Genomic DNA, 20,561 nt, shown 5'->3' with positions numbered 1-20,561 from the left:
AAAGTGAAAAGCCCAATGTTGCGAGGCTTGGTTTGGCAATCTTTGGGCCGGAGATTTCCTGGATCGCTGGGCTCAGGACGCCGTGTCTTCGCATCTGAGGATCTCTGGACGTGATGGCTTGGGGTGGAGTGTCGTAGGTCTGAGGCTGGATGCTGAGGGTACCGGGTCTGCTGGCGGCTGCGAGGAGCTTGGAAACGCGGGTCCACGGTAGCGGCGTCCGCCGTGGTATCGCGCTAGGACCCCGCGGGAGGCCACGGCGGGAAGGGCGGCCAGTGTTGACAGCGAGGGCGGCTAGACGCACCGGCGCTAGGACCCCGCGGGCGCGGCGGGTGGCGGCGGCGCGTGGGGCGGCGCGTGTTGACAGCGGCGGCGGCGGCGGCGGCGGCGGAGCCCGGCGGGCGGCGGGAGTCGGCGCGCCTGGTTCCTGCTCTTGGTGTCGAGGCGGTGGCGGACGGGCGTCCGGGGATGGCCTTCATGGAGAAGCCGCCAGCCGGCAAGGTGCTGCTGGACGACACGGTGCCGCTGACAGCAGCCATCGAGGCGAGCCAGAGCCTGCAGTCCCACACGGTGCGCGGCCCGCCGGTCGGTCGGGCGGCGCGGGGCGGCCCCGGGCGGCGAGAGGGCTTCGGGCGGCCCGGCGCGGGTTGGGCAGGGTCTCCCGGCCGGGGAGCGGGGCCGGGGGTCGGCGGCCTAGGGCGGGAGGGTAGTGCCGTGGCCGTGGCTTTGGGTCAGAGGCCCCGGGGCCCAGGTGAACTCAGGTCTTCAGGGGCCGGGGGTGGGGGATCTCAGCCCCCTGGGCCAAGCTGGAGGAAGGGCTCGGTGGTGCCGCTCCGAGTTGTAGGATTCCCGGGCCCACCTTGGCCAGGCAGAGTAAAGGGAACAGACGGGACCCTCTCCTCCACTTCTGCCCGCCGCCAGCCTTCTTTCTGGGGCCGCGAGTTTTCCTCTCTTCAGCTGGGTAGCTGAGTGGCGGCGATGTGGATGTGCCCGGCCAAATCGAAGTGTGACTTTAGATCTACTTCTTGGGATAGCAGAATGTAAATGGCTGGTGTCTGCCGCCCCAGTTGGTGGGCAGTTGCTTGGCCTAGGCGCAGGAAGTGGTGAGGGAGGCAGTCTGGGGTCCTGCTGAGGCAGGTGTATGAGTGTGCTCCTTCCCTCCTCTAACCTGCTCTTTAGTGGGCAGTGGTAGCATTCATTTGAGTTTAAAATCCACCAGAGTAGCATAAAGGAGTAATAGGTCCTCATAGTAAACACAGACAGAGTTCATTTGTTACATATACTGTCTTTTATGGGTCTTTAAAACCAGGATTGTTTTCATTTGCCTGTACTTTTTTTTTTTTTTTTAAAGAACACTGTGCATTATAATTTACAAGCAATAAACCTAGAAACCAGCAGAAAAACAGGAGCTGTCAGCCAGTAGGACTTTGTTTGGGAAATAATGAATGGGGAGAGAGAGATTCCTTAAATTGTAATGTTTTGTCAGGTCACCAAATCAGATTCCAGCTCTGAGGCTTGTTTGTTTACCATTGCAGTGTGTTTAGGGTTCATCATCTGGAGGCTAAAGCCCCACAATAGCCTTCTGTTTCTCTTTTTGTTCAAGCTGTTCTGGTGACTTCAAAGAGATCTTTTATTCTGTTGTATTAAAGTGGGACTTTTTTGAACCTCAGTTTCCTCTTCCAATAGCCATGCTTTGTAGGCTTTGGATTGTTCAAAGTGTTCATTTCCAGTTAGGAAGATGATTATACATTTTAAAAATATATTTCATTTTCTCATTTATCTTTAATCCTCTTTTACAGACTTGGGAGAGGCACTGTGTTGGACAGAGTTTTTACCCTTTGTAATGTATACCTGTGGGAGTATGGGTTAAAGGTTGAAATTTAGGGCAGGTAGTCAAGAATAAATTCTGCTATTAAATTAGATTTTTGACTTGACATTTGGCACGTAAATCGTACAAACTTCCAAGGAGAAGAGTTGAGTCTTTTAGGTTTATTTTGTGTTGAAAGTAAAGAGATGCTTATAAGTACTCAGATCACTTCTTCCAGGAAGCATTCCATGATGGCCACTGCCCCAAGCCCTGTGCTCACTTCCACCTTGACCTAGATCAGTTTATTCTGTAATCACTTCTTTAGTTTTCCTCTTTACCAGGCTATGAGAGGAGGGACAGGTGCTTAATTTTGGGTCCCAGATCCTGGTGTCTGATAGGATTTCATATGTGTTTGTTGAATGAATAAACAAATGAATTGCAACCTTACTTTGCCTCTGTTTGTGTAAAACAGTAGTGGTGAAAATTGGAACAATGTGGCATCTAAGGTGCTAAGTTAAGGGGGTCAGTGCTTCAGTAAGGTAGTGAAAGATGTAATAAGATTCCATTTCTACTGCTGAGCTTTTCTTTAAGAAATAAAATAATTAGAGTAGAGAATGGGATGACTATAATGATGACTGATCACAAAAGATAGTGACTCACAGGAGACCCATAGAGGCAGATGTGGTGGAGTAAAAAACACTGTAGCATTGTCTTGCGCAATTTTTGACTGTTCTATGTTCTTGTCATTTTAGCTGTAGAATTGGAGAGTGGGAAATGTTGCATCAGCCCTGAACTTTATTGAGAAAATCATATGCTGATGCAGACTTTCTGGATTATTAGCCCCTTATGAGTAAGTCCCTTTAAAACAGGAACTGTTGGAAATTATTTTGGAAAGAAGTAGTTGTTAGTGGTGGCATATGGAAGAAAAGAGCATTGTTTTCTATTGGGAAAACTGAAGGTGACTTTCCTATTTGTCAGCTGAAGGGAGACAGTGTCCCAAAAGTCAGGGCAGTCCTCCCTCTGAAATGCTGAAAAATGGATGTTGCTCCTTGGCTGTAGGATAGAAACATACAGAGAGTATATAGTGGACAGCCTTTGAGTTGGAAGAGGCAAGACGTTAATATAGTTTTGGGCAGACACGTGCTAGTCTGTGGACATTGGTTGGACAAGTCATAAGAAGGTTAACTTTTTGATGTGTATTTTGATGTTGTAAAGAGGGTAATAAATGCGTGCTCTGCCTGCCTTCCAAGGTTGTTACAAAGATCAGATGAAACAGTCTCTATGAAGTATTCCTAAAGGGCGTTTCTTTCTTCTTCCATCTCTTCACTTCCTGGTGAAATAAACATCCAAAGCGTTAAACATGGTAAAGTGTTATTATCGTAAATAGCTAATTTCTGTTCATGGTTCCTTCCCTTTACCAAGGTTGTTTAGCTTTGGGAAACAGGATTTACAGCAGAAAATTTTAGGTTACATAGGATTTAAAATTTATGGACTTGGGAGGGAAACATCCTGTGGGTTGGAAAATACAGATGCCAGGATGGAGGGAACACAAGGTCACTGCGAGAAAGGCATATTTGCATGAGAAGCTGGCGGAGAGGGTACAGATTGGTAGATGATTCTGTTCCTGACGGTGGTTTGAATGATTTTATTTTCACTTTTATGGAGCACAATGAATTTGGCTTCAGGAAATAGACCAGGCCTCTGCTGCAAGGAAATGAAACTTCCATAAAATCCAAAGGGACTATAGTTAGGGAGGATGCTTTCAGCTCTGGTGGGAGGAAAGGGAAGGATTTTCCAAACAAAAGGAATTTGAATAAAAAGCCGTACAGGTAAATTGTGGGAAAGTTGGGGCTACTGAAGAGAAGACAAGGGAAATAGAGATGTTCTTGGTGACGTGAAAGGGAAAACTTCTAAAAATCAATAGACTGAAAAAGTGCTTACCTAGCTGAAATAGAAACCAGAGGAAACCGACAGTTTTGGAGAGGGTTGTTATCAAATATGCATATCAGGTTTTTGCTGGTCAGTGTGCTGTAGTGTGCTAACGTTTCATCTCCATTTGCTCCTTTTAAAATACTCTTGTGGGGCTCATCTGTATCAAGGCCCATTTACTCTGCATTTGGTGCATTTTGTTCTTGAGAAACAAAAGATAATTTTAGTGGTATTTGAGGCATAACACAATTTTTTTTAAATCTGGAAAGATAATATTCCATGTTGAGATCTTTACTGAAAATAGGTCTCTCTTTGAACCTTTGATTTTTGGAAACTGTATTCTTACACAGTTTATTTATTCAACAGCTCTCATTAATTTGAGAAAAATGTGTTGTGTACCTACTGTGTGCCAGACATATGCTGGAGATCTGGTGGTATGCTAGATAGCTCCTGCTTTCATTGAGCTTTTGTTCTGTGGGATTCTGAGGCCTTCTGTTTCCTGAGGTGTAGACAAGTCAGTCAGAGTCTTTACCTGTCATAACACAGTTGGTTTTGATCTTCCTTTTGTGGCTCGGATTATTGAGCCTCCGCTTATTTTTATTTTATTTTTTAAAGATTATTTATTTATTTATTTGACAGAGATTACAAGTAGGCAGAGAGGCAGGCAGAGGGGTGGGGAAGCAGGCTCCCTGCTGAGCAGAGAGCCTGATGAGGGGCTCCATCCCAGGACCCTGGGACCATGACCTGAGCCGAAGGCAGAGGCTTTAACCCCCTGAGCCACCCAGGCGCTTTTTAATCAGTGGCCTTTTTTTAGTCTTTTTCTTTTTATATTTTATTTATTTGACCGAGAGAGATTGAGATCACAAGTAGGCAGAGGCAGGCAGAGAGAGAGGGGGAAGCAGGCTCCCCGCCGAGCAGAGAGCCCAGGACCCTGGGATCATGACCTGAGCTGAAGGCAGAGGCTTAACCCACTGAGCCACCCAGGCGCCCCTTTATATAGTCTTTTAAACTCTTTTCATATGTCCTTAGAATAGGTCAATCAAATGTGATGCCAAATTAGCAGACCTCATTGCCTTCAGAGCCTGACATTTTAGGCAACCCAGTGCTCAAAATCGGGATCTCTCTGGGCTTCCTTTTGGGGTGCTATTTGGAAGTTTCTTTACAATTCCAAGTTATACTGAATACTTTAACAAAAAAAATTCCTTGAAGATATTTGCATAGGCAAATGCAGACCCAATGATAGTTCCTCATTTTATATGAAGATAATAAGTTTTCTTGAAATCTTTTTTGTTTTTTTTAAAGATTTTATTTATTTGAGAGAGAGTGAGAGAGAGAGATGAGAGAGCACACACAGAGGGAGAATCAGGCTCCCCGCTGAGCAGGGAGCCTGATGTGAGGCTTGCTTGATCCCAGGACCCTGAGATCATGACCCAGGCCGAAGGCAGACGCTTAACCAACTGAACCACCCAGGTGCCCCTAAACTATACCTGTCTATTGAAGTCAATTTTTTGCAGACTGATTTAGGGGCTGGCTGGTGATTTTTTTTTTTTTTTTTTGAGGGCATGCAGGTCGGGGAGGTGGGGAGGGGTAGAAGCAGAGAGAGAGAACCCTAAGCAGGCTTCATGCCCAGTGCAGAGCCTGATTTCACAACCCTGACCTTAGCCGAAGTTAAGAGTCAGACGTTTAACTGAGCCACCCAGGTACCCTAGGGGCTGATGATTCTTAGTCCTCTTCACTTCTTTTGAGGATTATCCCACTAGGAAGATTTTTTGTAGTAGGAATATAAATAAGAAGCTGGCTGTAGTTACCTGGAAGAAGCGTAGGATTCTGGGACTGAGGTTTATTTTAGGAGAAAAGATCTTACGTGTTTTGCTCCTCAGGGCAATATCATAAATATTCAACCATGTGTACGTAGCCTCCATGTAGTTTGTGATCTTAATAAGATTGTTCAAAATATAGATTGTTGATTGATGGTCTAAATGGGTTCATTTGGGCCAACTAGAACCAACCGGTTTTCTACTGAGGCAGGTAGTGGTTCCTTTTCAAGCTGCTAGAGATTTCTGAGCGCCTTCACATGAAATGAGGCTCCTCTATGTTCCAGCTTTTGGCATCCTGAAGACAGGAGAACTGGACTCGAACGTTGTTTTGGAACTCAGAAGTGCTTGAGTGCTTAGGGGTGTTGTAGAAGGGAGGATAATAGGTTTTTTCCCGTTGTTTTCCCCCTAAAACTGGAAGTCATTCTTGTCAGTGACTTCTTTCACAAGTAAGATGCACATGGTAGGGGAAATTAAGGTATGACAGAGGAGATGACAGAGAACTTCATTTTCAGTTTGAAAATGTTGACTGAGGACTAAGGGACAGGCACTGTATTTGGAGTAAATACTTGTACCCCTCGAGGGGAAGAGTTTATGTGGATTGACCATTTAGTCTCCAGCTGATCTTGCTGACTGTCAAATTTGGGGTGAGTCTGGCCATTTCCAGTTGAAAAGCTGTCACACATTTCCTCCTGCTTACTAAAAGAGTACATTTTTCCTATGGTCTTCAGATAATTGAGTAGTTACTTTTTGTTGGGTAAGAGGGTATTCCTATAAGTATAATATTAGTTTGGGGAACCTATTGCAACAGGATTCTTCTAGAATTTTTTTTTCTTGGTAACAGATTTATATATAATTCACATACCATACAATTTACCCATTGACTATACAAGTCAATATAAGTGTATTCACAGAGTTGTATACCTGTCTCCATAATCAGTCTTAAAATTTTATGTATTCATTTCAGAGAGAGAGAGAGAGAAACTGCAAGGGGGAGGGGCAGCGGGAAGTGGGAGAGAATGCTCAAGCAGACTCTCCACTGAACACAGAGCCTGATGCGGGGCTCGATCCCTGGATCCTGAGATCATAACCTGACCCTAAATTAAGAGTTGGCTGCTTAACTGAGCCATCCAGCTGCCCATCCCCCCACTTTTTTAGATTTATTATTTATCACAATGAATTTTAGAACATTTCATTACCCTGAAAGGAAGCCCCATATCTTTTAGCCGTCACCCTGGGAAGTTTATAACATGGCAGGATACTAAACTCGAGACACATTCTTAGCACAAGTTCTTAACCTCTTTGGGTTTACCTCCTTTCACAATCTTTTCAGAGGGACAAATTCTCTGTAAATGCTCATACACATGTTAAGATAACCTCCCAGATCCTCCCTGGCCAGAAGCCTGCTCTTTGGCATTGAATCTTAGGTTAAGAATCACTGCTGGAGAAGGTCTTTTGAACTGCAAAGTTGGAGAAGTAGCTCGTATCTAAACAGTTCATCTTGCTGCCCTATGAACCCTGCTTTCAGGAAGCTGTGGCTTTGGAACAGTAGATGAATTCTGTCCTGTCGGTGGGAAGGAGTTACTCTGGGTTGCACCTTGCTGAGGGCATTGAGGCGTAGGTGCTGAGATGACTTAGTACAGGAGCCCAGCGGAAGGCAGGGGCCTCTGTGCGGGACAGCAGGGTGTTGGCGCCCTGGCCACCTCTCTCTTTATGACATTTCAACCGGGCTGCCACACTGCTTCTGTGTGGCTCCTCAGAAACTGGTCATCTCTCCGCAGTTCAGTAGAGGCTGTTTGGGGGTGGCGGGAGGAGGGAGTGACTAGAGCGTTGGTAAGGGACAAACCTGGGTCTAAGATGCCACAGCTGTTTCCGAGGTGCAAAGGGAAGGCAGTGTTGTTCCGCATGCCTGCCTTCCAGCCTGACCAGGGGACTGGTGGGCGGGGACAGGTGCACTTTAGTCCTGCAGGGGGAAATGGAGCCTGAAGCCGGCCTGCTCATACCACACCAAGCACTCTCACTGTCCCCCCAGAGTATCGCTGTGCTCCAGACATCCCCGTGTGTCCCCCTGTGCATACCGCATTCATTAACAGCCTGCTGCTCTCCACTCCGTGCTGCTTCTCGGGTTCTGGCTCTGGCTCTCCGAAGGCCACTGTGGTTGGTGCTGGGGGTGCGGTGGTGAGCAGGCCTGACTCTGGGAGCTCTGAGCATGCAGGACACACCTCTTCCCCTTCCCGCCACTCAGGTAGCAAGGGGCATTTGGGTGGTGCCTGTGGGCGGCTTGTTCTGCCTCTGTCCATGTCTTTCTGAGGTTACCCCCCACTCCAAATCCAGCCTTTCATGTCTGTGTATTGTTACTTTGATTCCATTTCAAACTAGCACATTCCCTAGCATATAATAGTAAGACTCAGTCCTGTTTATTGAATAAATGGATTTGTGTATGATTGCCATTATCTGAGCTACAACTCAGGGAACACTTCCTGGGGACAACTACCTTACCAAGCTCGATATGCTTTTCTTTATTTTTTTAAAAAGATTTTATTTATTCATTTGAGAGAGAGAGAGAGCACAAACGGGAAGAGGCAGAGGGAGAGGAAGAAGCAGACTCCCCACTGAGCAGGGAGCCCGAAACAAGGCTCTGTGCCACATCCTGGGATGATGACCTGAACCGAAGGCAGATGCTTAACCACTGAGCCACCCAGGCGCCCCTGCAGAGCTGGATATGTTTTTCCTTCCTGTGAAATTCCCATTGAGCTTTATTGGTTCCAAACATGCAAGCATTTTACAAAACTGTTTGTTCTTTCTTTCTTTCTTTTTTTAAAGATTTTATTTATTTATTTATTTGAGAGAGAGACAGTGAGAGAGAGCATGAGAGGGGAGAAGGTCAGAGGGAGAAGCAGGCTGTCCGTGGAACTGGGAGCCCGTTGTGGGACTCGATCCCAGGGCTCTGGGATCATGACCTGAGCCGAAGGCAGAGGCTTTAACCCACTGAACCACCCAGGTGCCCCTCTTTCTTTCTTTTTAAAGATTTATTTATTTATTTGAGAGAGAGGGAGAGAGAGAGCGTGGGCGAACGAGCGCGTGTGCATACAAGGGGGGAGCAGGGGAGGGGCAGAGGGTGAGGGAGAGGGAAGGAGAATCTCAAATAGACCCAGTGCTGAGCCCTATGTAGGGCTCAATCTCACAACCCTGAGATCATGACCTGAGCCAAAACCAAGAGTCAGTGCTTAACAGATTATGCCATCCAGGTGCTCCATACCTGTTATTTCTTACTACTTTGTTTTCTATTTGTAATCTCCCCCTCCCACACACGTGAAAGGGTAAGGCAGGAGCAGAGGGACAATAACCTTAGTGACCTTGGACAAACGGTTTAATCTCTGTTTCTTTGTAAAGTGCAGATGATAAGAGTATGTTAGAGCTGCTGTGAGGATTAACTGAGCTCACACGCTGAACGTTCTCAGCAGAGCTCGGCACCTAAGTATCAGCTGTTTTGATGTAGTTTATTACCTCTGTATTTGCCAGAACACTGGTAACTAACTTCTCAGGTACTGGTACTTGCTGGGCGCTCAGGTATGTTTAGCAGGAAAAGGAGAATTATTTATTTAAAAGTTTGTTTCACTGTCAGCTGTGACCGCTTTACTACCAAATGGCAAAAAAGAGACCAGTGACCTGTCAAAGAGCAACTCCCCTGCCGCCTTTTTCTTCTTCTCTCTGAAGGAACCTGTTTTGATAGCCAGGCTCGGGGGATGCAGCCCGGGGTCCCCTTCTGGGCCCTGCCTGACAGCAGGGCCGGCTGTTGGCGTTCAGAGGTGGCGGAAAAGGTGGAAGAGGCAAATGGGCAGGCCACGGGGCTAGGCCACGGGGCTCGGCCACGGAACTGGCAGATGGGCTCCCAGAGGCCGGGCCTCAGGGGGAGGGGGGGTGTGCCTGGCAAATGCCCATTTCAGCTCTTTACCTCGAAGCTTTTGTGCGTCCCCGACATCGGTGTACACACATTTGACCTGTGGCAGCGGGGTGAGAAATAGAAAGCCCTGTGCTCTGTTCTTGCCCCTGCCAAGTAGACTGTGCCAGCCGATACTTGTGAGGGGGCGGGCTGGGAGGCAGCTGACCTCTGCAGAACACCGCTTCCTGAGACGTGCACTTCTGTTCTGTGGAGCCCCGCTGACTTCCTTTCTCCTAAGCAGGCTGTGGGCACAGACTCCAGGTTTGGGTGTCTTTCACTCTGTGACGCACAGAGCTTCTTCCTTGTCGGAAAGCCTCTACGGTTTGGGAACCTTAGCAAGCACCTATGAGGAGTCTCCTGTGAACTGGGCACTGGGCGGTGTATTAAGATAAAAAGATGCATGAAGCAGGGAGCTAATTTTCTGGTAGAAGTGGCAGATGTCTGAACCAAAGGTGACGGTGTTGAAAGTGCCCGCCTGCCTGGGGGCCCTGAGGGAGCAGTGGGAGTGGCTCCAGCCCCCCAAGTCCTTCCTGGGGCTTTGCGCTTAACAGCCTCTCAGAGAACCAGTTCTAAATCAGCACTCCCCAGGCTTTTGAACTTGCAGACTCCTTTCATCGTACTACTGAATTGTAAAAAACCCCCTCTGGAAGTGATTTTGAATTAAAAAATTTTATTCAGATCAGTACATTATTAAAAATTATATTAATGTTTGGGATCTGAATTACATTGTTTTTTGAAATACAAGAGGCAGTGAGAATTGTGATAAGATGAACACAGCTTAAGGCTCTGATAATGAGCATCTTCGGACAATTTGCAGAATTACCAATTTTATGATGGTTCTCACTTCTCGTATTTCTCACCAACTTCTCACTTAACTCATATTTTACCATTGGCATTCCTAATAAAAGCCTGTCTTTAGTCATGGTCCATTAATGGGTATAAATGAAACCATGTATGACGCAGAGCAAAATCAATTAAAAAGTGGGCGCCTGGGTGCTTCATTAAGCTTCTGCCTTTGGCTCAGGTCATGATCCCAGGGTCCTGGGATTGAGCCCCGAAACGGGCTCCTTGCTCAGCGGAAAGCCTGCCTCTTCTCCCACTCCCCCTGCTTATGTTCCCTCTCTCACTGTATCTCTCTCTGTCAGATAAATAAATAAAATCTTTCCCAAAAAAATGAGTTGAAAAGCTACGTGGTGGCCCAAACTGTGATAAACCAAATAAACCATGAACACACTCATCTGATTTCTATGACTGGCCCCTTGTGAGTTCACTTGGAGGCTCTTAGTCTGGTCTGGGCTAAAGGGAGAAAAAAAAATATTTTTTAAAGATTTTATTTATTTTTCAGAGAGACAGAGAGAGAGCTCACAAACAGGGGAGTGGTAGCAGAGGGAGAAGCAAGCTCCCCTCTGAGCAGGGAACCCAATGAGGGACTTGACTCCAGGACCCTGGGATCATGATGTAAGCTGAAGGCAGATGTTTAACCAATTGAGCCGCCCAGGGGCCCCAAAGGGAGAAAATATTTAAATAATTATTTTATTGATGTATTTTTTAAAAATTAGAAATGTAAACAGAAGCCTTGTAACCTTTAATACATAAATCCTTCCTGAGACTGTAGTTGTTCATCCTCTTCTAAACTGTTACTAACCCACCCCACAAGGATCTCAGTTTAAAATACTAAAGAATGACTAGCTGTGTTCTCTGAGGCTGGGTTGCATTTGCAGACTTCAGTTAATTCAGCGGATGCTGCTGTGAGCATGCCCTTTGTTCCTGGCACTGTGCTCCGCTCTTGGGGTGCACATCAGAGCAAGACCCACGTGGTCCCTGCCTTTGTTTGTTCATTCCGAAAGGATCTGTCATGGAGGATTCTGATAGGAGGTAGAAGATGGGAAGGGGAGATTGGGCCAGCTCTGGGGTCCCTTGGAGGCCAGGCTTAGGGATCTGAACAGTAGTGAGGGACTTGAGCAGGTTATGTAGCATGTGGAAGTGGTTTTTAGGAAGCTTATTTTGCTGCTGGTGAGTAGGGGTCGGTGCAAGGCGTGAAGGGAGGGGAGAGGAGAGTTCAAGGTGGTAGTGAAGCGATGGGGTTAGAAAGGCCACATCAGGTCAGTGGCAGTCTGGAGAGAAGGACTGGAGAGAGGCAGGAACACAACAGAGAAGTCTGCTAGTAGAGGCCACAAGGGAAACAAAGGCACCAGAAAAGAATAGAGAAACGGTCCAGGGTAAGTGAGCAGTAACTGGTTTACCCAGGAAGATTGTGAGTCTGAGTCTGGTTCTAGAAAGTTCGGGCAGTACTGAAGAGGCAGTGGCACTTGCCATGATAACAGCTAGCATTGTTTAAGCACTTGGTACTGGCGGGCAGGGCCCAGCCCTGTGGTAAGTTCTTTATGTTACTTATCTCACTTCCTAAGTTGGACAAATGCAGGCGCCCATGTAACCACTGTAACATTTTCATCACTCCAGATACTTCCTTGAGGCCTCTTTGCAGTCAGGATCCTTCCTCTGATCCCTGACAACTACTGGCCGGCTTTCCGTTACCGTCATTTCACCTTTTCTAGAATGTCATATATATAAATGGCATCTTATAAGGTATAATGGTTTGCATCCGGCTTCTTTCACTTTGTGTAAAGCTCTGAGATTCTTTCATGTTGTTGCATGTTTCTTTTTATTGCCGGGTAATATTTCATCTTGTTACGCATTTATTAGCTGGTGGACATTTGGCTTGTTTCCACTTTGGGGCTGTTGAGAATAGAGCTTCTATGAGCATTGGGTACCAGTCTTTGTGTGGACAGACTTTCATTTCTCCTGGGCAGATATCTAGGAATGGAATTGCTTAGTCATTCGGTGAGCGTATATTTAACTTTAAAAAAGAAATTGCTCAAACTTTTCTAGATTCTTACCTGATTCTCATGACAACTCTGGATTGAGCTATTATCTCCATTTTTCTGTTGGAAGAAAATGAGGTCCAGAGAGGGTAAGTAACTTGTTCCAGGCCATAGGGCTGAGGGCAGCAGAATGGTCTGTAGGCCAGTGGACTTTGAGCCATCCCCAGCCTGATCTCTTTTTTTTTTTTTTTTAAAGATTTTATTTATTTATTTGACAGAGAGAAATCACAAGTAGGCAGAGAGGCAGGCAGAGAGAGAGGAGGAAGCAGGCTCCCTGCTGAGCAGAAAGCCCGATGTGGGGCTTGAACCCAGGACCTGGGATCATGACCTGAGCCGAAGGCAGCGGCTTAACCCACTGAGCCACCCAGGCGCCCCCCACCCAGCCTGATCTCTTACCAGGGCCCACAGAGCTGTGGACCTGTTGGATGTCTCCACGAAGCCCGGTCTTAGACGAGGCTGTTAGGGGTCCTCCCCTGAGTCACTGAACCAGACACTGATTTGGGTTGCCATTTTCTCCGTTCTCCCACCCTGGCTGCAGAGGCCTGGAGTTAGTTCATTACGTGCCATGGAGGCTGTAGGGCAGTGCTGTCCAGATCATGCATGTAATTGTAAGTTTTCTCGTAGCCACATTAGAAAAGTAAAAAGGAAAGGTGAAATGAATTTAGGTGATGTATTCCTTTTTTTTTTTTTTTAAAGATTTTATTTATTTGACAGAGAGAGATCACAAGTGGGCAGAGAGGCAGGCGGAGAGAGAGAGAGAGAGAGAGAGGAGGAAGCAGGCTCCCTGCAGAGCAGAGAGCCCGATGTGGGACTCGATCCCAGGACCCTGAGATCATGACCTGAGCTGAAGGCAGAGGCTTAACCACTGAGCCACCCAGGTGCCCAGGTGATGTATTCCTAACCCAGTATATCCAGAATATTATTTCAATGGATAAGCAGTATAAAAACTATTAATATGTTTTATGTTCTTTATGTCCTACAAAGTTTTTGAAATCTGGTGTGCATTGTACAATTACAACATACTGCAGTTGGGACTAGCCACATTTCAGATTCACGATAGCTACATCCTGCTTGTGGCTACTCTCCTGGACAGGCCAGATGCAGACATTAAAAATAATATCCAGATGTGTGGTTGCTAATATGGAAAGAGATTTGTCTTATATATATTTTTAAAGATTTATTTATTTATTTGACAGAGATCACAAGTAGGCAGAGAGGCAGGCAGGGTGGGGGGCGGGGGAAGCAGGCTCCCTGCTGAGCAGAGAGCCCGATGTGGGGCTGATCCCAGGACCCTGAGATCATGACCTGAGCCGAAGGCAGAGGCTTAACCCACTGAGCCACCCAGGCGCCCTGAGATTTGTCTTATATTAAGTTGGGGGAGAAAAGCAAGTCATAACACACTATGTTTACTGTGCTCACGTTTTCATAAATATCTCATGTGTATGTCTGCGAACAGTTCATAACTCTTCTGTCCAGTGGCTACAGTTAGCCACTTAGACTACTTAAATTTAATAAAATTAAATAAAACTTAAACTGCAGTCCCCCAGTCAGTGGCTACTCTGTTGGGCCTCACAGCCTTAGGTCAGGACTCTCTCCAGACTGCTGAACTGAGTGAGAAGACCTGAATGGGAGCACAGGACATGACCGCCCTGCAGTGACCAGTGAGACCAAGAGCCTAAATGATTTCTGATAGTAAAGCACAGGGAGGATGTGCAGCTGTTGTTGGAGGTGAACAGGAGCATAGTGTGGAAACAGAACGGCCCAGTCAAAGGCCCTGTTGCATTCTGGGACAGCTGAAGTTAACCACCATTCACATTGCTGGGTGCTCACTCCACAAGCCTGATACCTGCTTCGGGACATCTAAAAATGTTCCTCTCTGCTGCTTTGGAACCTGCCTCATGTGCGGGGGGTGCTTATTTAATATTGGGAAGAGAAAAGACTTTTCACATTTGTACACAGCTTCTCTACGGTGCCTGGTTACATCCAGCCCACGGTTTGCGAATGTGCAGGAGGAGGCAGCTCGCCCAGCTCAGAGGTCCTCGAGCTGGGAGCCTGGGGCTGGGAGGTGTGGAGAGCTCTGCAGCTGTTTCAACTCCTGTCCCCCAGGCCTGGGTTCCTGTGGTCCACAATGTGCCCTCACTCTGGGCTCCTTCCTCACTTGAGCAACTGGTTCTGCCTGTTTCTCTGAGCTCTCCTACAAAATGAGGGGTGTGTGATGTGGAAGCGTCCCGCCTCAGGCCACGCAGGGTAGGAAGTGCTGTGCCCTGGGTCAGAATGGCGTGGAGTCTGTTCTCCTGACTTCCTAGCTGAGTGCCCTCATTTAAGGCACCTGCCTTCTGAGATGTGGGGTTCTTGTAAAAGAGAGAGTGCACATACCTCCCAGCACTGCGAGGAGTTGGGATAAGCTGAGGAACCAAAGAGTAAATGCTCCACCAACGTAGCCGTTTCCCCCTTCAGCTCTGAAGAGGCCTGTGGCCACACAGCGTGTAGAGTCACTACACGGTTATGATTGGAACTAGCATCTCAGGAGGACACCGGGATGCTTTTAGGCGAGGCAGAGTAAATTTATGTGCAGTCAGCCCTCCCTCATCCTTCGTGATGCTGAGCGGTTCTACTCCTTTGAAACCACTAGAGACTTCCCGAGCTTGACTTCCCCAAAGTTTCAGGCACCTTTCCCACCAAATATTTTACCACCGCTGAAACTAATAGGAGGGTTAATTTGCTTGACTTTCATCTTCTGTTTTTCCAATCTCCCCAGCATAGTAAAGGTGCTGATGAGTCATAAAATGACTGAAAGTTCACTTACCAAGGGAAGAAAGATGATAGCTTGCATTCATCATGGATAAGGTACTGTGCTCTTCTCTGAGTTCAGATAATCTCAGGTCTTATCACTCAGGATTCTTTGTTTGAAAGTAGCATGTTTTAAATTACATGTGTAGCAAACCAAGGAACTTTTGGAAAAATTGTTTTTCCTGATTAGGAAAGTAAAATATGCTCATTGCAGATAACCTAAAAAATATGCAAAAAAAAAAAAAAAAAAAAAAAAGCCAGGAGAATTTAAACCACACGTAATTTCACCCCAGAGATAACTACTGTTAACATCTGTTGTAGTTCCCTCTTCTTAGCAATGTTATCAGTTTTTTAACCCTTTAGAATATTTGATGTTATAGCATCCACATTGTCCCGTGTCATGAAAAATTCCTATAATACACCGTTCTAAAGGCTTGCATAGTCTTTCACTCCATGGTCATACCATAAACAACATAACCTTTCTCTTACTGTTGATATCCGGCTCTTTTTAGGGTGAGGCTTTTTACTTAGCTTCCTTAAAAGTGGATATAGACAGGATTCCGGGCTGGCTTGGTTGGTGGAGCGTGTGACTCTTGATCTCCGGGTTGTGAGTTTGAGCCCCACATTGGGTATAGAGATTACTTAAAAATAAATTTTTTTTTTAAGATTTTATTTATTTATCTTGACAGAGAGAGAGAGCAAGCGCACAAGCAGGGGGAGTGGCCGGCAGAGGGAGAGGGAGAAGCAGGCTCCCCGCTGAGAAGGGAGCCCGAAGGAGGGCTCCATCCCAGGACCTCGGGCCAAAGGCAGACTGAGTCACCCAGGTGCCAGTTAAAAATAAAATCTTAAAAACAAATAGGTAGATAAACAAATAAATGTGAGTGTAGAAGCTGGGACAAGAGAAGCTGGAGTAGTGGTGCCTGCTGTCAGAAATCAGAGACTGATACAGTTATTTCCTGTGTTCAGAGAGAATGGCTGCTTTTTGTTGTTCCCTTAGTGCTCCTGACAGTGCTGTGGCCATCTCCTGAGCCTGCTGATTAGGGCCCTGGTGTATTCATCTGTACACACCTTGTGTTTGCTATTTCTTAGCAGGAAAGAAAACTAAGTTATGGAGCTGGCCTCTGGGTTGGGTGCTGTAAGTGTACGGTTTCCTCTAATATTTACTGCCATCCTGTTGGAAAGGTATGCTTTTGCGGATAAACTGAGGCTCAGAGGCTCAGCAAAGTTAGGTCTCAAAACTAGTAAGTGCCAGCTGGGGTTTGAACTGGGTCTCTGTGACTGGAAAACCAGGCCCTCTCCCCTTGGGGACTTGCAGTGGAGGCATGGGGGAGGGGCGTGCACTGTGGCCCATCAGCACCTCAGCCTCCGGAAGGCTTTGGGGTCACAGCACAGAGTGGGGAAGGCAGAGAAGTGGCCCTAGGAGGAGGAACACTTCCTTCCTAGCTTGTACCCAGGTCCGTACTAGCTGTCAGATACCAGAGCCCCCATGAACACCATTATTTCCGACCAGATCGGAGTTTTCTTGTCAGCCAGCTAAATAGTGGTTCTCGGAGGTTATGTTCACTGTGTCTGTTTCTACACTTTTAGGGCATCGGCCCAAGAAATTTGAGGATTATTGGAGGTCATATTTCGTTTTTAATTACTATTTAATTGAGCCCAAGATTTTTGAGGGTTTTTCCCCCTTTGCTTTGACGTAAGATGGGATTCATGTCCCATCTTAGCAAATTATGTGATTTGCTTTGGCGTCATTTAAGGGTCCTTGTACCACAGAATGCCACAAAAACTGCTGTTTAAAATGCCATGTGCATTCTCTAGTCATGTCTATGGCCAAGAGGATTTTTGAGCGCTGCTTCGCAGTGTTGCTCCTAGCTGAAACATCGGCTGTCTTTGAAGTCAGGCGGGGAGACCAGCTTCCCCCCCGCACCCCCGGCAGGGCAGGAGACTGTCCCGCAGAGGAGAGCTTGGACTTCAAAAGGCCTGGAGAGGGAAGAAGCTTGTTCAGTAAGGTGGTGGCATCTCACTGCAGGCATCAAAGCACATTTATGACGTGTTCCTTGCCCCTTCTGGGAACACAGAGTAGAAACTGGAGAACTTGCTTTGCATAAAGGTGAAGCACACAGTTCTATGATTCAGTTAGATTTTATTTTATTTATTTATTTATTTATTTTGAAAGATTTTATTTATTTATTTGACAGAGAGAGATCACAAGTAGATGGAGAGGAAGGCAGAGAGAGAGAGAGAGAGAGAGAGAGAGAGAGGGAAGCAGGCTTCTTGGTGAGCAGAGAGCCCGATGTGGGACTTGATCCCAGGACCCTGAGATCATGACCTGAGCCGAAGGCAGCGGCTTAACCCACTGAGCCACCCAGGCGCCCCGATTCAGTTAGATTTTAAATGAGACTTATTTCACTTGGTCAAAGAGTGAAGTTGGCTTCACTCACCTTCCCAATATTTTATTTGTTTATTTGAGAGAGCGCATCTGCACACAAGTGGGGAGGGACAGAGGAAGAGGGAGAAACAGACTCCCTGCTGAGCAGGAAGCCTGTTGCAAGACTTGATCCCAGGACCCCAAGATCATGACCGGAGCTGAAGGCAGACATTTAACTGACTGAGCCACCCAGGTGCCCCCCTTCAAATGCCTTTTAAAACACGAATGCTGGGGCATCTGGGTGGCTCAGTGAGTTAAAGCCTCTGCCTTCGGCTCGGGTTCTGATCCCAGGGTCCTGGGATTGAGTCCTGCATCGGGCTGGGGAGCTGCTACCCCCCCCGCCCCGCCTACTTGTGATCTCTGTCTGTCAAATAAATAAAAATCTTAAAAAAAAAAAATGCTTTCATTGGTTTGGGGGCAGGTTTTGCACGTTATTGGAGTGCACAGCAATGAGAATAAAACACAGGTACATTTCAGCACTGAAAATGTACAAATGAAACAGCAATAGTGATGAATATTTAGCAGAGTAAGGAGTTGTCATTAATTCTAGGTGAAATACTAAGAATTGTAAGCAGCCGGGCAGGTTGCTGGTGAGCTGAGCAGAAGTCCTGCAACTGAGAATTTCCTTCGAGACCTTGTTGTCCTTTGGGATGCTGTTGCCCAGTACCTGTGAGCTGTGGCCCTTGTGCTGTGTGATACCATGGGTTTGAATATTAGGTTTATAAAGGGATGATAAATCAGGGCTTGGAAGATCCATGGAGACTTTCTTTAAAAAAAAAAAAAATTCTCTTTTATTATTTAAGTAGAGTTGACTTACAACTCTGAGAGCATGAGAAGGGGATGAAGGAGTAGAGGTAGAGAGAGAAGCAGACTCCCCACTAAGCAGAGAGCCTGATGTGGGGCTCTCTCTCAGGACCCTGGGAGCATGACCCGAGCCAAAGGCAGGTGCTTAACTGACTGAGCCATCCAGTCGTGTGGCCTATTTATTTTATGACTGGAAGTTTTTACATCTTAATCCCCTTCATCTATTTCACCCATGCCCCCGCAAAACCCAATGAGATTTTCTTGAGCATGCTGTTTGACTTTTCCTGTATGTAGGTGTGCATGAAAAAGCAACATGTTTCCTCCTTTCCAAAGGAGCAATCAGTCAGTTAATTAATTCCCACCAACGAGTATGTGCTACTATGGGCCTGACCTCATGCTGGGTGCTGTTTGCAATACAAAGAAATACATTGATTCTAGCCCTTGAAGAACTTAATTCAGTTGGAGAGAGTCCCTCCTCTCCCGGGACATAGGTAGACATAGAATAGTAACATGATTAAACAGCTGACCTTGCCAGGTGTTGACTCGGTAGAACAGAGAAAGAGGGGAATCAGTAGGGGATGACTAGAACACACAGAATCTGACTGAGCAGAGGCGGGTTTGAGGTGGAGGAAGAGTTAGGACACTTCCAGTGGGTGAGAGCCACACATGGAAGCTAGGCTAAGAGTTGGGTTTTAGTCTCTGGCCATTGGGAACCCTGGAAGGTTCCTGAGCAGGGAAGTAGGATGATATTGGATGGCCAGCAAGTTCACCCGTGCTCAGCGTTCTTTGCAGGCCTTCCTATGAAGGGAAAGTGCCAGGAGGAAGTGGGTTTGGGAATGAACCCAAGAGAGTGGTTGGGCTTAGTAGGTGCTGGAGACCGGGCCTTCCACCTCAAGCTATCACTTTCTTTCTAGTCAACGCATTTGCCTTTCCAGAGATCCCCAGCTACAAAATGAGGGTAATGGTTCCCATCGGCAAGGAGAGGCGAGGGTGGGGATGGAGGAGGCTGTGAGGATTGGTGGGTGCTTGGCTCATTTGTTTCCTTCCTCTCTTGAGAGGGTTTTTATTTTTATAGTGTAAAGCTGCTTCCTTTTTAAGAGGTTTTAGAACCATGGTTCTTGCCCCTGGCTGCATGTTAGAATCACCTGGGGGAACTTTTAGGACCTACTAATGCTGTGTTTCAGCCAGACAAGTTAAATCAGAACCTCTGGGAGGGAGGGTCAAACCTTTAGTATCCTTTTATTTTTTTTAAGTTCTCTAGGTGATTATCGAATGCAGCGGCATTGGGACCCTCTGCTTTAGAGATGGTGGTGTGGGAACACAGACAGGTGAAGTACCTCCAAAAAGCTGTCCTCATCTCTCTGTACTTTGAGTCTCATCTGTGCCAAAAGGGAAGGAAGAATTATGTGGGTTAATCTGGTTTGAAGGTTTGCTTAAGTTTGGGTTTTTGTTCCTTGAACACATTTTTTTCCCAGAGTGATCTGTGTTTGTAGCCTCATTAAGGTAATTTGGGGCCAGACAGATTCAAAATAAGTTTTCCTTCTCATTTTGTTCCTAAAATTTCATCAAACCAAGGCATCTTTGAATGTCGGCTATTGTGCAGGGAAATCTTAACTGCGTTTCTGAAAACTTAGGAAACAAAATGCCAATGAGGATGCTTACTTGGAAAATGGCCCGTGTTGGGAACATTAATCAACGGTTGTGGAAATGACAGCCCACTCCCCCCCAGTACTGGAGTCAGTAGGTCACCATCATTAGAAATGGACCACTTGGGTGCCTGGGTGGCTCAGTGGGTTAAAGCCTCTGCCTTCAGCTCAGGTCATGATTCCAGAGTCCTGGGATCATCGGGTTCTCTGCTCAGCGGGGAGCTTGCTTCCCTCTCTCTCTCTGCCTGCCTCTCTGCCTACTTGTGAACTCTGTTTGTCAAATAAATAAATAAAATCTTAGGAAAAGAAAAAAAGAAGAAATGGACCACTTGAGTTGCACCCACTAGTGAGGACTCTCATCTTTCAGGGCTGCAGAAAGAGCTCAGGGCGCCCCAGGTCACCGAGGGCTGCCAGCCTGGCAGGTGGGAGGGTCTTGGGAATCTGCTACTGAGGTTGCACTTCCCACCCAGTGGCTTCCTGGTTATGTGACCTTAGACAGCTCACTCAGGGGAGCTGAGATCTAA

At 46.7% G+C, this 20,561-nt stretch overlaps 1 protein-coding gene across 2 annotated transcripts in view; it reads left to right on the top strand.

The window, feature by feature from the left end:
- Positions 1-337: 337 nt before the first annotated feature.
- Positions 338-20,561, top strand: part of PXK (PX domain containing serine/threonine kinase like) — a 78,901-nt gene continuing 58,677 nt past the window's right edge. Inside the window, exon 1 of one of the 2 annotated variants that reach the window (XM_047690883.1) lies at positions 338-567. In XM_047690883.1, coding sequence (XP_047546839.1) covers positions 466-567 — 102 coding nt within the window. In that variant the 5' untranslated portion in view covers positions 338-465. The remainder of the gene's footprint in view (positions 568-20,561) is intronic. The other variant, XM_047690872.1, reaches the window with a different exon arrangement.

Source organism: Lutra lutra, chromosome 1, assembly GCF_902655055.1.
Source record: "Lutra lutra chromosome 1, mLutLut1.2, whole genome shotgun sequence".
NCBI classification, from domain to species: Eukaryota; Metazoa; Chordata; class Mammalia; order Carnivora; family Mustelidae; genus Lutra; species Lutra lutra.
Note: the sequence above shows the minus strand (reverse complement) of the source record. Positions and strands in the feature narration are given on the sequence as shown.